Below are 15099 nucleotides of genomic sequence, written 5' to 3'. Positions count from 1 at the left end.
AGACCCACAGCAATGTGGTTGACTCTTAAATACCCTCTGAAATGGCCTTGCTAATCACTCAGTTCAAGGGACAGATAAGGAACGACAACATATGCTGGCCTTGCCAGTGATTTCCCATGAAAGAATTTTTTAAAAACTAACTTTTTTATATAAAGAACTTGATTGTTCTTTATCTGGATCCCAACTTAAGACACTTTGTGCCAGAACATTGAGTGGGAGCTTGGGATTTCTATGGTAGAGTCTTGTGTTTGTTAGGGAAGGAAATCTGTCATCCTTATCTGGCCTGGCCTGCATGTTACTCCAGACTCTCAGCAATGTGTGATGTGTGATATTTTAGTGATAGCGACCACAACATGGTATAATTTAAGCTTGTTATGGACAAAGAAATAGACAAGTTGCAAAAAAATGCATTGGATTGGGGGAGAGCGGATTTTAGTCAAATAAGGCAGGATCTGGCCAAGGTAGACTGGGAACAGCTCCTTGTGGGGAAATCTACAGAGGAGCAGTGGGGGTGGTGGGAGCGGGGTGGGGGGTGGCGTTCAAAAAGGAAAGCGGGAGGGTACAGGCTCAACATGTTCCCTCTAGGGTGATAAGTAGTAACAAGCCCAGAGAACCATGGATGGCCAGAGATATTCAGGATATGATGAAAAAGAAAAGAGAGGCTTTTAGCAGGTACAAGGGAAACAAATCAGCAGAGGCATTAGTGGAGTACAGAAAGTGCAAGGTGGAGCTTAAGAAAGCAATTAGGAGAGCAAAGAGGGGATATGAGAAAGCTCTGGCTAGTAAAAGTAGGGAAAATCCCAAGATATTCTATAAGTATATAAATGGGAGGAGGATAACCAGGGAAAGAGTAGGGCCCATTAGGGACCAAGGGGGCAATCTATGGGTGGAGCCAGAGGACATCGGTAGAGTGTTGAATGAATACTTCACATCCGTCTTCACCCAAGAGAATGAAGATGAAGGTATCGCACTCGGGAAAAGAGACTGCAAGGTTCTTGAGCAAATTGATATAGGAAGTGACAAAGTATTGGAGATGTTGGCAGGCTTAAAAGTGGACAGACATCCAGGTCTGGATGATTTGTGTCCCAGACTGCTGAGGGAGGCAAGGGAGGAGATCGCAGGGGCTTTGACCCAAATTTTTAATACTTCTCTGTCCGCGGAGGAAAGGACTGGAGAACAGCTAACGTGGTTCTGCTATTTAAGAAGGGTTTAGAGATAAGCCAGGGAACTGCAGGCCAGTAAGTCTCACGTCAGTGATAGGGAAACTATTGGAGAAAATTCTGAAGGAGAGAATCTATCCCCACTTGCAGAGGCAAGGTTTTATCAGGGATATTCAGCATGACTTTGTCAGAGAGAGGTCATGAAAATTTGATTGAATTTTTTGAGGTGACTAGGTGTGTAGATGAGGGTACCACAGTTGATGTAGTTTATATGGATTTCAGCAAACGCTCCACATGGGAGACTTATATAGAAAGCAAATGCACATGGGATACAGGATAAGGTGGATTCAAAATTGGCTTAGTTGTAGGAGACAGAGGGCGATTACAGAAGGATACATTAGTGACTGGAAACCAGTGTCCAGTGGCGTACCACAGGGATTTATATAAACGACTTAGATGACTTATGTGGGGGGTAGGATTAGTAAGTTTGCGGATGACACAAAGATTAGCCGGGTGGTTAACAGTGAGGTTGAATGTCTTGGGCTACAGGAAGATATAGATGGGATGGTCAAATGGGTAGATAAGAGGCAGATGGAATTTAACCCTGAAAAGTGTGAGGTGATACACTTTGAAAGGAGTAATTTGACAAGGAAGTATTCAATGAACGACATGACACTAGGAAGTTCTGAGGAACAAAGGGACCTTGGCGTGTGTGTCCATAGATCTTTGAAGGTGGAGGGGCATGTTAGTGGGGTGGTGAAAAAGGCATATGGGACACTTGCCTTTGTAATCTATGCCTCGATTGATAAAGGTAGGGAGGTCATGTTGGAGTTGTATAGAACCTTGGTGAGGCCACAGCTGGAGTACTGTGTGCAGTTCTGGTTGCCACATTATAGGAAGAATGTGATTGCACTGGAGGGGGTGCAGAGGAGATTCACCAAGATGTTGCCTGGGATGAAACATTTAAGTTATGAAGAGAGGTTGGATAGACTTGGGTTGTTTTTGTTGGAGCAGAGAAGACTGAGGGGTGACCTGATCGAGGTGTACAAGATTATGAGGGGCATGGACAGGGTGGATAGGGAGCAGCTGTTCCCCTTAGTTGAAGGGTCAGTCACGAGGGGACATAAGTTCAAGGTGAGGGGCAGGAGGTTTAGGGGGGATGTGAGGAAAAACGTTTTTACTCAGAGGCTGGTGATGGTCTGGAATGCGCTGCCTGGGAGGGTGATGGAGGCGGGTTGCCTCACATCCTTTAAAAAGTACCTAGATGAGCACTTGGCACGTCTTAACATTCAAGGCTATGGGCCAAGTGCTGGTAAATGGGATTAGGTAGGTAGGTCATGTGTTTCTCATGTGTCGGTGCAGACTCGATGGACCGAAGGGCCTCCTCTGCACTGTGATTCTGTGAATGTGGTTAACCCATAAATGCTCTCTGAACCAGGGCAATTAGGAATGGGCAATAAATGCTGACCTAGCCAGTGATGTCCAAAGCCCCATGAACAAACAAAATCTATATAACCGAGTGGCTTGCTTGGCCATTTCAGAGAACAGTTAAGAGTCAAACTCATTACTTCCCTAAAGGAAGGAAATCTGCCTTTCCTAAAGGTTTCATCACTATTACTGAGACTAGTGGGATTTGAACCCATCTTCCCAGATCTTTAGCCTGGGCCTACTGAATTACCACTACGCCAACACCTCCCCTCACTTGCTCAAAACCCATTGAATTTCTAACTTTTCCCAATTCTGTTGAAATATCACAGACCTGAAACATTAACTCTGACGTTTCGAGTCCTCATGACCCTTCAACAGGAACTAGGTGAATCCAAGGAAGGGGTATTTCACCCCTTGAGGACTCGAAACGTCAACTCTTTTCTTCTCCGCCGATGCTGCCAGACCTGCTGAGTTTTTCCAGGTAATTCTGTTTTTTTGTTTTGGATTTCCAGCATCCGCAGTTTTTTGTTTTTATCATTAACTGTTTCTCTCTCCACAGATGCTGCCAGACCTGCTGAGTATTTCCAGTGTTTTCAATTTTTATTTCATACTGTTGGATGTTCTAATCACAAATATCTCTTAAAATATTTTGGATGTGAAAGAATTGCGGAGGGATCAAAGTTAAACACTAAGGATAAAAGACTAAGAAAGACTTGCATTTATCTCGTGCTTTTGGCAGTCATTGTCCCCCTTTACATTTCCATAATCTCCTTCAGCCCTACAACCCTCGGAGGTCTCTGTGCTCCTCCAATTCTGGCCTCATGTGCATCACTAATTTCCATCGCTTCACCATTGGTTGCTGAGGCCCTAAATTCAGGAATTCTCCTGCTAAACCTCTCCATCTCTTTTCTCCTTTGACTTGGTCCTTAAGGCCTACCTCTTCGATGAAGCTTTTGGTTGCCATATTATGTGGCTCAGTGTCAAATTTTGTTTGATAACTCTTGCGAAGCATCTTCGGACACTGAAGGCCTATTATAAATGCAGGTCCTTGTAGATCGTACTTTTTATGACCCCTTAAAAGTTTGATAATTCACCTTCCCATATAATCCTCCCTCTCTCACCATCTGCTCCTGGGCAGGTGTGTGAGCTACTGTGAGGGCAGCGCGACTCTAAATTTAACCATCTGGGAGATGTGTGAGAACATTCCCATTAAATAAATTGTACAACAGTCACGTTCAACTTCGGAGCTACATGTAAACATTATATTGATTCTATATGTGCTTTCGTGTTCCAGGCCTGTCTGCTTCTGTCGCTGGAGAGCACCTACCCTCCTGCACATCAACTGTCCCTTGACATGCTGAAGGTACGATGGTTTCTATGTTCACTTGGCAAGTCTCTAAAATCTTCACAGATGAAATAATCCTTGAATGCTTTCTGGTAGCATCTTCCTTTCTTCAATCTTGATTTGCCCCCACGATCACCACCTACCCCCCCCCCCCCCCACCCCCCATTAAAGAGTCCTAAAGGGAAGCCTGGATGGGACAGAGTTTAATGCCAGTCAATGGATCCTTTACAACTGAACCATTGGTCTAGCAAGTTGTCCAATAAAACGGATTGTGCCCACTTACCCATTCTCTAAAACAATCTATTCCACAGTTGTAGCACAAAAGGAGGCCTTTTGGCCCATCATGCCTGTGCTCTCACTTCGAAAGTGTTATCCAGTTTGTCTCACTTGCCTGCTGTTTCCACAAACCTCTACAAATGTTTCTTTTCTAGGTCTTAGTCGATCAAACTTTTTGTCAGCTGTCCTAATATCTCCTTGTGGGGGTCAATGTCAGATTTTGTTTGATAATCACTCCTGTGAAACGCCTTGGGATCTTCTATGATGGTAATGGTGCTATATAAATGCAAGTTATTATACATCCATTGCAGCACCTATTAACTATCATGAACTTGACATCTGTGATTTTAGCAGCCTAAGTGAAATTATTGTTATTATGGTTCAGGTATCAAAAACTTAAATCTGCTCCCTCTAATGGCTTGCTGACTGAATCAATGTTTGATAAAAACAAAAAAACTGCGGATGCTGGAAATCCAAAACAAAAACAAAAACAAAATTACCTGGAAAAACTCAGCAGGTCTGGCAGCATCGGCGGAGAAGAAAAGAGTTGATGTTTCGAGTCCTCATGACCCTTCGACAGAACTTGAGTTCGAGTCCAAGAAAGAGTTGAAATATAAGCTGGTTTAAGGTGTGTGTGTGGGGGGCGGAGAGAGAGAGAGAGAGAGAGAGAGAGAGAGAAGTAGAGTGGGGGTGTGGTTGTAGGGACAAACAAGCAGTGATAGAAGCAGATCATCAAAAGATGTCAACAACAATAGTACAAAAGAACACATAGGTGTTAAAGTTAAAGTTGGTGATATTATCTAAACGAATGTGCTAATTAAGAATGGATGGTAGGGCACTCAAGGTATAGCTCTAGTAGGGGTGGGGAGAGCATAAAAGATTTTAAACCTAAAGTTGTTGAATTCAGTATTCAGACCGGAAGGCTGTAAAGTGCCTAGTCGGAAGATGAGGTGTTGTTCCTCCAGTTTGCGTTGGGCTTCACTGGAACAATGCAGCAAGCCAAGGACAGACATGTGGGCAAGAGAGCAGGGTGGAATGTTAAAATGGCAAGCGACAGGGAGGTTTGGGTCATTCTTGCAGACAGACCGCAGGTGTTCTGCAAAGCGGTCGCCCAGTTTACGTTTGGTCTCTCCAATGTAGAGGAGACCACATTGGGAGCAACGAATGCAGTAGACTAAGTTGGGGGAAATGCAAGTGAAATGCTGCTTCACTTGAAAGGAGTGTTTGGGTCCTTGGACGGTGAGGAGAGAGGAAGTGAAGGGGCAGGTGTTGCATCTTTTGCGTGGGCATGGGGTGATGCCATAGGAGGGGGTTGAAGAGTGGACCAGGGTGTCCCGGAGGGAGCGATCCCTACGGAATGCCGATGGGGGGGGTGAAGGGAAGATGTGTTTGGTGGTGGCATCATGCTGGAGTTGGCGGAAATGGCGGAGGATGATCCTTTGAATGCGGAGGCTGGTGGGGTGATAAGTGAGGACAAGGGGGACCCTATCATGTTTCTGGGAGGGAGGAGAAGGCGTGAGGGCGGATGCACGGGAGATGGGCCGGACACGGTTGAGGGCCCTGTCAACGACCGTGGGTGGAAAACCTCAGTTAAGGAAGAAGGAGGACATGTCAGAGGAACTGTTTTTGAAGGTAGCATCATCGGAACAGATGCAACAGAGGCGAAGGAACTGAGAGAATGGGATGGAGTCCTTACAGGAAGCGGGGTGTGAGGAGCTGTAGTCGAGATAGCTGTGGGAGTCGGTGGGTTTGTAATGGATATTGGTGGACAGTCTATCACCAGAGATTGAGACAGAGAGGTCAAGGAAGGGAAGGGAAGTGTCAGAGATGGACCACGTGAAAATGATGGAGGGGTGGAGATTGGAAGCAAAATTAATAAATTTTTCCAAGTCCCGACGAAAGCATGAAGCGGCACCGAAGTAATCATCGATGTACCAGAGAAAGAGTTGTGGAAGGGGGCCGGAGTAGGACTGGAACAGGGAATGTTCCACATATCCCATAAAGAGACAGGCATGGCTGAAGCCCATGCGGGTACCCATAGCCACACCTTTTATTTGGAGGAAGTGAGAGGAGTTGAAGGAGAAATTGTTCAGCGTGAGAACAAGTTCAGCCAGACGGAGGAGAGTAGTGGTGGATGGGGATTGTTCGGGCCTCTGTTCGAGGAAGAAGCTAAGGGCCCTCAGACCATCCTGGTGGGGGATGGAGGTGTAGAGGGATTGGACGTCCATGGTGAAGAGGAGGTGGTTGGGGCCAGGGAACTGGAAACTGTTGATGTGACGTAAGGTGTCAGAGGAATCACGGATGTAGGTGGGAAGGGACTGGACAAGGGGAGAGAGAAGGGAGTCAAGATAATGAGAAATGAGTTCTGTGGGGCAGGAGCAAGCTGAGACGATCGGTCTACCGGGGCAGTTCTGTTTGTGGATTTTGGGTAGGAGATAGAAGCAGGCCGTCCGAGGTTGGGCGACTGTCAGGTTGGAAGCTGTGGGAGGGAGATCCCCAGAGGAGATGAGGTCAGTGACTGTCCTGGTAACAATGGCTTGATGTTCAGTGGTGGGGTCATGGTCCAGGGAGAGGTAGGAGGAAGTGTCTGCGAGTTGATCAATGTTTGGTTGTGAAACAGCTGTTTGGACCAGGAAGACCTTGGTTTCAGTCTCGAGTGCTAGCTGCTTTCAATTGGGGCTATTTTGAGGAAAGGAAGGGGAACTGCTAGAATCCAACCATTTGTTTTCTCCTGCACAAAGTGCATACACATGACCATCTGTGTAGGGAACATTGTATTTGGCTCTTTCCCTGCCACTTAATGGAATGAACTGCAGACACTCACAGTCAAGGCTCACAATTCCAACATAGTCACTGGTGTGAAGTATTAAAGAACAATTGTCTTGTCTCACACAAGGCATCCCAGTTCAGGAAAAAATAGAAGAAAGTAATTGAGAAACCTTCACACTAAAACAGAGTGCAGCTGACTAACTGAGTGAAGACTTGGAATTTGGTGAGAAGGGAGTTCAGTGAAAGGGGAGAAGGAGTTGTTCATTTCCTCTTTCTATCTTTCTCCCCGCATAGAAATTGGTTCTTGCTGTACTACGGGGAAATGGTGCTATATAAATGTTTGGTGGGTGGTAAAGTTAGTAAAATATATAAGAAAGCAACATAAATAAGTGATTAATATAATTAAGTAATTATTTAAAACACATTAAGGATGGCTGGACAGGTGATGTGTCAAAGCTGCATGGATAACATTGTGATCCAAGGCCAAACACATCTGCAGTAAGTATTTGTGGCTTGAGGAACTTCGGCTCAGGGTCATTAAGCTGGAGGTTGAGCTGCTGAAAGATACCTGGATGCTTTATGCCAGGGGGCAGTCACACCATCTAGGATAGGGTCTTCTAATTTGGTCAGTGGCCAGGGACAGGAGGGTGTGACTGTGAGTGAGGCAGGTAAGGGGACCCAGAGGGCAGGAGTGTTGAGCCTCTGCAATTGTCCAACAGGTCTGAGGTTATCTCAGCTTGTTTGGTTGAGAGTGCGGGCTGTAGGGTGGACGAGCAAACTGACCATGGCACTGTGGTACAGGAAGCCATTCAAGTGGGGGGAGCAAAAAGGAATGTAGTGGTTGTAGAGTATGGTAAGGGGGATTGACACTATTCTTTGTAGCAAAGAGCGAAAGGCTAGATGGCTTTTTTTTTTGCAAAAATATACTTTATTCATAAATCTTCAACAACATTTCAAACCATTTCAAAATCGCCATCACAAAAATACAATCAGGTTCAACTTTTACAACATGAATCACAAGGTGTATCAGTACAAATAATGAATATTACAGTCATTGGCAGACATTCATTTTGAGCTGTATACCCCGAGGGGCTCTTTACAGTTCCCAGCCCCTCGGTGCACTGTAACAGAAAGGTCTTAGACAGCGGCCCTTCCCCATTGCGCCTTTGCGGCAGCTGCCCCAAGCTTTAGTGCGTCCCTCAGCACGTAGTCTTGGACCTTGGAATGTGCGCCAGATGTGGCTTTGTTGCCTGCCCGGTGCCACGGTTTGGGACATCTGCTTAGGACTGGAGAGGAACTTGCAGTGGGAGCGGAGGATCCAGTGGTCATGTCACGGTCCATGTAGGTATCAGCCACATAGGCAGGATAAGGAAGGAGGCTCAGTTTAGTCAGTATGACGAGCTAAGGACCAAATTAAGAAGCAGAACCTCAAAGGTAATAATTTCTGGATTATTACCTGAGCCACATGCAAATAGGACAAATAAGATTAGAGAAATGAATGCATGACTTGTGTGGGAGAAGTGGGTTCCGGTCTGTTGGGCACTGGTACCCGTACTGGGGAAAGTGGGATCTTTACTGTTGGGACGGTCTACACCTGAACCGTGCCGGGACTGGTGTCCTTGTGAGCTGCCTAACTGGGGAAGTAGAGAGGGTTTTAAACGTAATAGTGGGGGCAAGGGATCAAATCTGGGAAGATGTGGTAAGCCAAAGAGTAGAGACCAGGCAAGAGACACCAATATTAGTATGGGAAATGGTAAACAGACTGTGACAGGATGAGACAGAGTGCAAACCTATGAGTAAATCAGCAGATAAGGCTGGATACTACAAAGATAAAGAAAGGACAAAACTAAGGGCTCTGTATCTAAACCATGTATCGATTGAAACAAAACAGATGAACCGATAGCACAAATAGAAATAAATAGGTACGATCTGATAGCCATTACAGAGACATAGCTACAGGATGACATAGACTGGGACCTGAATATTGAAGGGTACGTGACATTTAGGAAGGACAAGCAGTTAGGAAAGTGTGGAGGGGTGGATCTGTTAATTAATGATGGTATTAGGATATTATAGAGAGATGACCTAAGTTCAGGATACCAGGATGTAGAAGTGGTTTGGGTTGAGATGAAGAATGATAAAGGCAAGAAGTCACTTGTGGGAGTGGTGTACAGGCTCCTAATTGTAATTACACGGTAGGACAGAGTATAATAGAAGAGATAATGGGAGCTTGCCAGAAATGTACAGCAATAATCATGGGGGATTTTAATCTACATACTCCTTCACCCACAACTATAGCTTTACAGTTGTATATAGATTTGTAAGGATAACACAAGTTACAAGATCTATCTTATACTCTAATGTACACACTAAGTACACAATCCATGTCAACCAATAGGCACCCGATTCTCAGACACACCACACTCAGAAACCAAGTGACAAATGCCACCTCAGTCAGATGCTATGGATCTCTCCTCAACTCCCCTCCCAGACATTTGTCACACCATGAACCAACGAGTCTCACTGAACCCCGTCTTTCACACGATGGCTTCTAATCTCCACTCACCAAGAACTTGCTTTGGAATCTTCTCCCAAACCAACGCTCTCTCAGACGCTTTCCGCAAGAGTTCACCTCCAGGGTTTCGAACTCTCCTTCCAATGTTCCTCTTCCCTGGGTCACCACATGCATTCAAGCTGTCTTCCACGCACTCTCTCTCACCAACTCAGCCGTCAACAGTACTCCACTGTTTCAAATGCCCTAGCAAAGAGTTACAGACCTTCAGCCATCTCTTTGGACTTTCCTGCCTTTTGAAAACTGTTCTCACTTTAAAGCTGCTTTCTGCAGCCTTTGTCTCTTTAAAACTGAAGCTTGGAGCTTCTGCCCCTCATTCTTAACTTCACTTAACAGAACCTTTGAGGTTCCTGTCCTTCCTTTGATTAGAAGGTCATCTTTGAACTTTGTCTTCTTCCACTCCCTTGGACCTTGGGGTTTTTCTTAGCTTGGGACTTGCCATTTGTCCCCTTTTAGACTGCTCCTGCTTCACAGCTTCTAACCAACTGAACACAAACAGCTCCCAAAACTAAACTAATATAAAAACAAAAAAACTGCGGATGCTGGAAGTCCAAAACAAAAACAGAATTACCTGGAAAAACTCAGCAGGTCTGGCAGCATCGGCGGAGAAGAAAAGAGTTGACGTTTCGAGTCCTCATGACCCTTCGACAGAACAACAGTTCTGTCGAAGGGTCATGAGGACTCGAAACGTCAACTCTTTTCTTCTCCGCCGATGCTGCCAGACCTGCTGAGTTTTTCCAGGTAATTCTGTTTTTGCCCAAAACTAAACTGCTATTTTCCTCCTTCTGGGTGTGTGCCTGTGGGAGGGACCTGCCTCTCTGGGATCCTGTTGTTAGGCAACTGTCCAATCCTTCTACCCTTGTATATTTACTTTCTCTTCAGGGGTTGTAAAACTCCCCATTAGAAACTTTATAAAGTTAAACTAAAACTCCATTTGACGTTTCTTAACATACAGATGTTGAAATGCAGATCATGTAAAGCTAAAACACATTCCTAACACCAACAAATATCAATATAACTTAGTCAAATTACCTCTATTTCCTAACACTTAACCTGTCTATATCCCTCTCTAGACTCTGTCATCCTTACAACTTGCCTTCCCACCTATTTTTGTCATTCGCAAACTTGGCAATAGGACATTGACTTAAGAACATAAGAACTAGGAGCAGGAGTAGGCAGTTCAGCCCCTCGAGCCTTCCCCGCCATTCATTACCATCATTTCAGCCTCAACTCCAATTTCTCCCCATAACCTTTCAACCTGTTACTGATTAAAAATCTGTCTATCTCCTCAAATTTATTCAACGTCCCAGCATCCACTGCACTCTGAGGTAATGAAATCCACAGATTCACGACCCTTTGAGAAAAGCAATTCCTCCTCATCTCTGATTTAAATCTACCACCCCTTAGCCTAAAACTATGGCCTCTCATTCTAGAATGCCCCACAAGGGGAAACATCTGCTCCACGTCTACTTTGTCTAACCCCTTTAGCATCTTATATACCTCAATTAGATCTCCTCTCATCCTTCTAAACTCTAGCGAGTATAGGCCTAAACTGCTCAATCTCTCCTCATAAGACAAGCCCCGCATCTCTGGAATCAATCTAGTGAACTTCCTCTGAACTGCCTTCAATGCAACTACATCCTTCCTCAAATAAGGGGACCAAAACTGCACAGTACTCCAGGTGCAGTCTCACCAATGCCTTGTACAGTTGCAACAACACTTCCCTATTTTTATACTCTATTCCTTTAGCATTAAATGCCAAAATTCCATTTGCCTGCCTTATTACCTGCTGTACCTGCATACTAGCTTTCAGCGATTCATGCACAAGGACACCCAGATCCCTCTGCACTGAAGCATTCTGAAGTTTCTCTCCATTTAAGTAATAAGTCGCCTTTTTATTCTTCCGACCAAAATCATACTTATCCATGTTAAACTCCATCTGCCCAATTTTGGCCTTTTCACCTAACCTGTCCATATCCATTTGTAAATTTCTTATTTCTTCATTGCAACTTACTTTCCCACCTATTTTGGTGTCATTTGCAAATTTAGCTATAGTATCTTCTATCCCTGAATCCAAGTCATTAATATAGCTTGTAAATAGTTGGGGCCCAAGGACTGAACTCTGTGGCACCCCACTAGTTACAGCTTGCCATCCAGAAAAAGACCCATTTATCCTGACTCTCTGCTTTCTCATCCCTCATCTTCCCTCATCCAAGTCATTGGTATATATTGTAAGTAATTTCTGGCCCCGGCACTGATCCCTGTGGCACTCCAGTTATAGGCTGCCATCCTGAAAACACCCCCTTTATTCCAACTCTGTCTTCTATTAGTTAGGCAATCCTCTATCCATGCGAATATACCACCCCCAACAACATGGGCTCTTATCTTATTAAGTGGCCTTATGTGCGGTACCTTATCGAACGCCTTTTGGAAATCCAAATATATTACATCTACTGGTTCCCCATTATCTATCCTGCTTGTTACCACCTCAAAGAATTCTAATAAATTTGTCAAGCATGATTACCCTTTCATGAAACCATGCTGAGACTCTGTTGTTTTTGTCTCCTTCCCTTTTTGAGTAAGGGTGTTACATTGGCAGTTTTTCAATCTTCTGGGACTTTTCCAGAATCTAAGGATCCTTGGAAGATTACTACCAGCGCATCCACTATCTCTGTAGCCACTTCCTTCAATATCCTAGGATGCAACCCGTCAGGTCCACAGAACTTATCAGCCTTTAGCCCCATTAGCCTCCTTAGTACTTTTTCTTTAGTGATAGTTATTGCATTTATTTCCTACTCCACTTTTCCCCTTGATTATTTAGTATTTTTGGAATGTTATTAGTATCTTCTACCATCAAGACTGAAGCGAAGTATTTATTCAACTCCTCTGTCATTTCCTGGTTCCCCATTATTATTTCCCAAGCCTCATTCTCTAAGGGGCCTATGTTCACTTTGGCCTTTCTCTTCCTTTTTTTATATTTAAAGAAACTCTTACTGTCTGTTTTTATATTACTTGCTAGTTTGCTCTCAAAATTTATTTTCTCCCTCTTTATTATGTTTTGGTCATCTTTTGTTTTTAAAACTTTCCCAGTCCTCTGGCTTATCACTAATCTTTGCCACGTTGTACGTTTTTTCTTTCAATTTGATACTGTCCTTAACTTATTTGGTTAATCATTGTTGGTTTATCCCCTTTGTTGTGAGTCATGAACTATTTTCTTGACCATCTGCAATTGTTCATCAACTGTCTTTTCTGCTAAACTCCTTTCCCAGTCCACTCCAGCCAACTCTGCCCTCATTCCTTTGTAATTACCTTTATTTCAGTTTATCACAGTTGTTTCTGAACTAAGTTTGTCACTCTCAAACTGAATTTTAAATTCCACCATGTTATGGTCACTGTTTCCTAGGGGACCTTTTACTCTGAGATCATTTGTTAAACCTGCCTCGTTACACATTACCAGATCCAAAATCACCTGATCCCTGTTTGGATCTTGCCCCATCTCCATTTCCCTCAACCCCTTTTCATCTCCCACTCCCTCTTCATTCCCCTACCCCCTCTCCACTCACCTCTCCATCCCTGCTCCCCCCTCTCCCTGATCCCTGGTTGGATCCACAACATATTGTTCTAGGAAACTGTCCCAAATACATTCTATGAATTCTTGCTCGTGGTTACCTCTGCAAATTTGATTTTCCCAATCTACATGAAGATTAAAGTCACCTATGATTATTGTACTGCCTTTTTTACATGCCCTCATTATCTCCTGATTTATTGTCTGTCCTACAGTATAGCTACTGTTAGGGGGGTCAAGAGACTACTCCCACTGGTGTCTTCTTCCCCTTGTTATTTCTTACCTCCACCCATAAGGATTCTACATCTTCCAATCCAAGATCATTTCATGCTATCATACTTATTCCATCTCGTACTAACAAAGCTACCCCACCACCCTTTCCTTCCTGCCTGTCCTTTCGAAAAATCTCATACCCCTGAATATTTATCTCCTTGCAACCCATGTCTCTGTAATGGCTGTAAGATCATACCCATTCACCTCTATTTGTGCCGTTTATTCATTTATTTTGTTCTGAATACTACGTGCATTTAAGATCAATTTTGCCTTTTTACCATTTTTCCTCCTTTGACCCTATTTGCTGCTTTTTTTTAATGTTTGTACACTCTGTCCGTTCCTGTATCTATAGGTATCATTACCTAATTAGCTCCCTGCAATGCTGCCATATCCTTTTTCTTTGTTAGCCTAAATATCCCCTCTCCCCCACTCTATTTAGTTTAAATCCTTCTCTACAGGCCTAGTTATTCGATTTGCAAGGACTGTTCACCGCACGGTTCAAGTGAAGCTCACTCCACCAGAACAGCTCCCTTCTACCTCAGTACTGGTGCCAGTGCCCCATGATCTGAAACCCATTCCTCCCACACCAAACTTTGAGCCATGCATTTAACTCATTGATTTTATTTACCCTAGCAATTCTGAGATTATTACCTTGGAGGTTCTGCTTTTTAATTTAGCTCCTAACTGTTCAAATTCTTTTAGCAGAACCTCCTTTCTAGTCCTATCAACATCGTTGGTACCAATGTGGATGATGACAACTGGATCTCTCCCCTCCCACTCCAGGTTCCTCTCCAGCCCTGAGGTGATGTCCTTAACCTTGGCACCGGGCAGGCAACACCGCCTTCAGGACTCACGCTCATGGCTGCAGAGAACAGTATCTATCCCCCTAATTATACTGTCCCCTACCACTACTATGCTCCTATTTCCTCCCTCTACTTGAATGTCTCCCTAAATCACGGTGCCGTGGTCAGTTCGCTCATCCTCCCTGCAGTCCCCACTCTCGTCCACACAGCTTGCAAGAACCTTGTTACTGTTGGACAATTGTAGGGGCCGAAGCTCCTTAAACGCCACCTGCTGGGCCCCTATACCTGTCTCACCTGCAGTCACACCCTCCTGTCCCTGATCAGAGACCAAATTTGAATGACCTAATCTAAGGGGTGTGACCGCCTCCTGTCCAAGCTCTCCCCTCCCTGATGTGGTGCAATGTCTGCAGCTCAGACTTCAGCTCTTCAACTCAGATATGGAGTTCCTCGAGCTGCAGACACTTACTACAGATGTGTTTGCTCTGGATCACCTTGATGTCCAGCAGTTCCCACATGCTGCAGCAGCAACACATCACCCGTCCTGCCATCACTATTGTATTTTATTTAATTTAATGAATAATTACTCTATTATCCCTTCTCTTTACACTTGATTGTTATTAATTTTTTACGCACCAGTATCGATCTTATACTTAACAAACTACTTTTAAGAAAGAGAAAAAAAATACTAGAGACCTAAGCACAAACTAAAGACCTTTCTTTTACTTTAAAGACTAGAAATACTCACCAATCCTAGTCACCAATCGGCTGCTTTCCCTGCACTCGTGTCATGTTGTGGTTTGTGACATCATTCCGCTGCTGGTCTCACTGCAGGTAGGCCTCTCGATCCATACCTTTTAACCTCTCCCGTTCACCTCGCACTCAAAATATATTATTTTGAGCCTTAGGAC

At 44.3% G+C, this 15099-nt stretch overlaps 1 protein-coding gene across 2 annotated transcripts in view; it reads left to right on the top strand.

Annotated features, from left to right (window-relative positions):
- Positions 1-15099, top strand: part of rmc1 (regulator of MON1-CCZ1) — an 86560-nt gene that overhangs the window by 62167 nt on the left and 9294 nt on the right. The window contains exons 18-19 of one of the 2 annotated variants that reach the window (XR_005943363.1): positions 3883-3951; positions 14922-15022. Coding sequence is in view for 1 of the 2 variants with exons in the window: in XM_041190489.1 (XP_041046423.1) it covers positions 3883-3951 (69 nt within the window). In the remaining variant the exon portion in view is untranslated. The remainder of the gene's footprint in view (positions 1-3882; positions 3952-14921; positions 15023-15099) is intronic. The other variant, XM_041190489.1, reaches the window with a different exon arrangement.

This window comes from Carcharodon carcharias, chromosome 6 (assembly GCF_017639515.1).
Source record: "Carcharodon carcharias isolate sCarCar2 chromosome 6, sCarCar2.pri, whole genome shotgun sequence".
In the NCBI taxonomy this organism is placed as follows: Eukaryota; Metazoa; Chordata; class Chondrichthyes; order Lamniformes; family Lamnidae; genus Carcharodon; species Carcharodon carcharias.
This window is presented reverse-complemented; position numbering and strand designations above follow the sequence as displayed.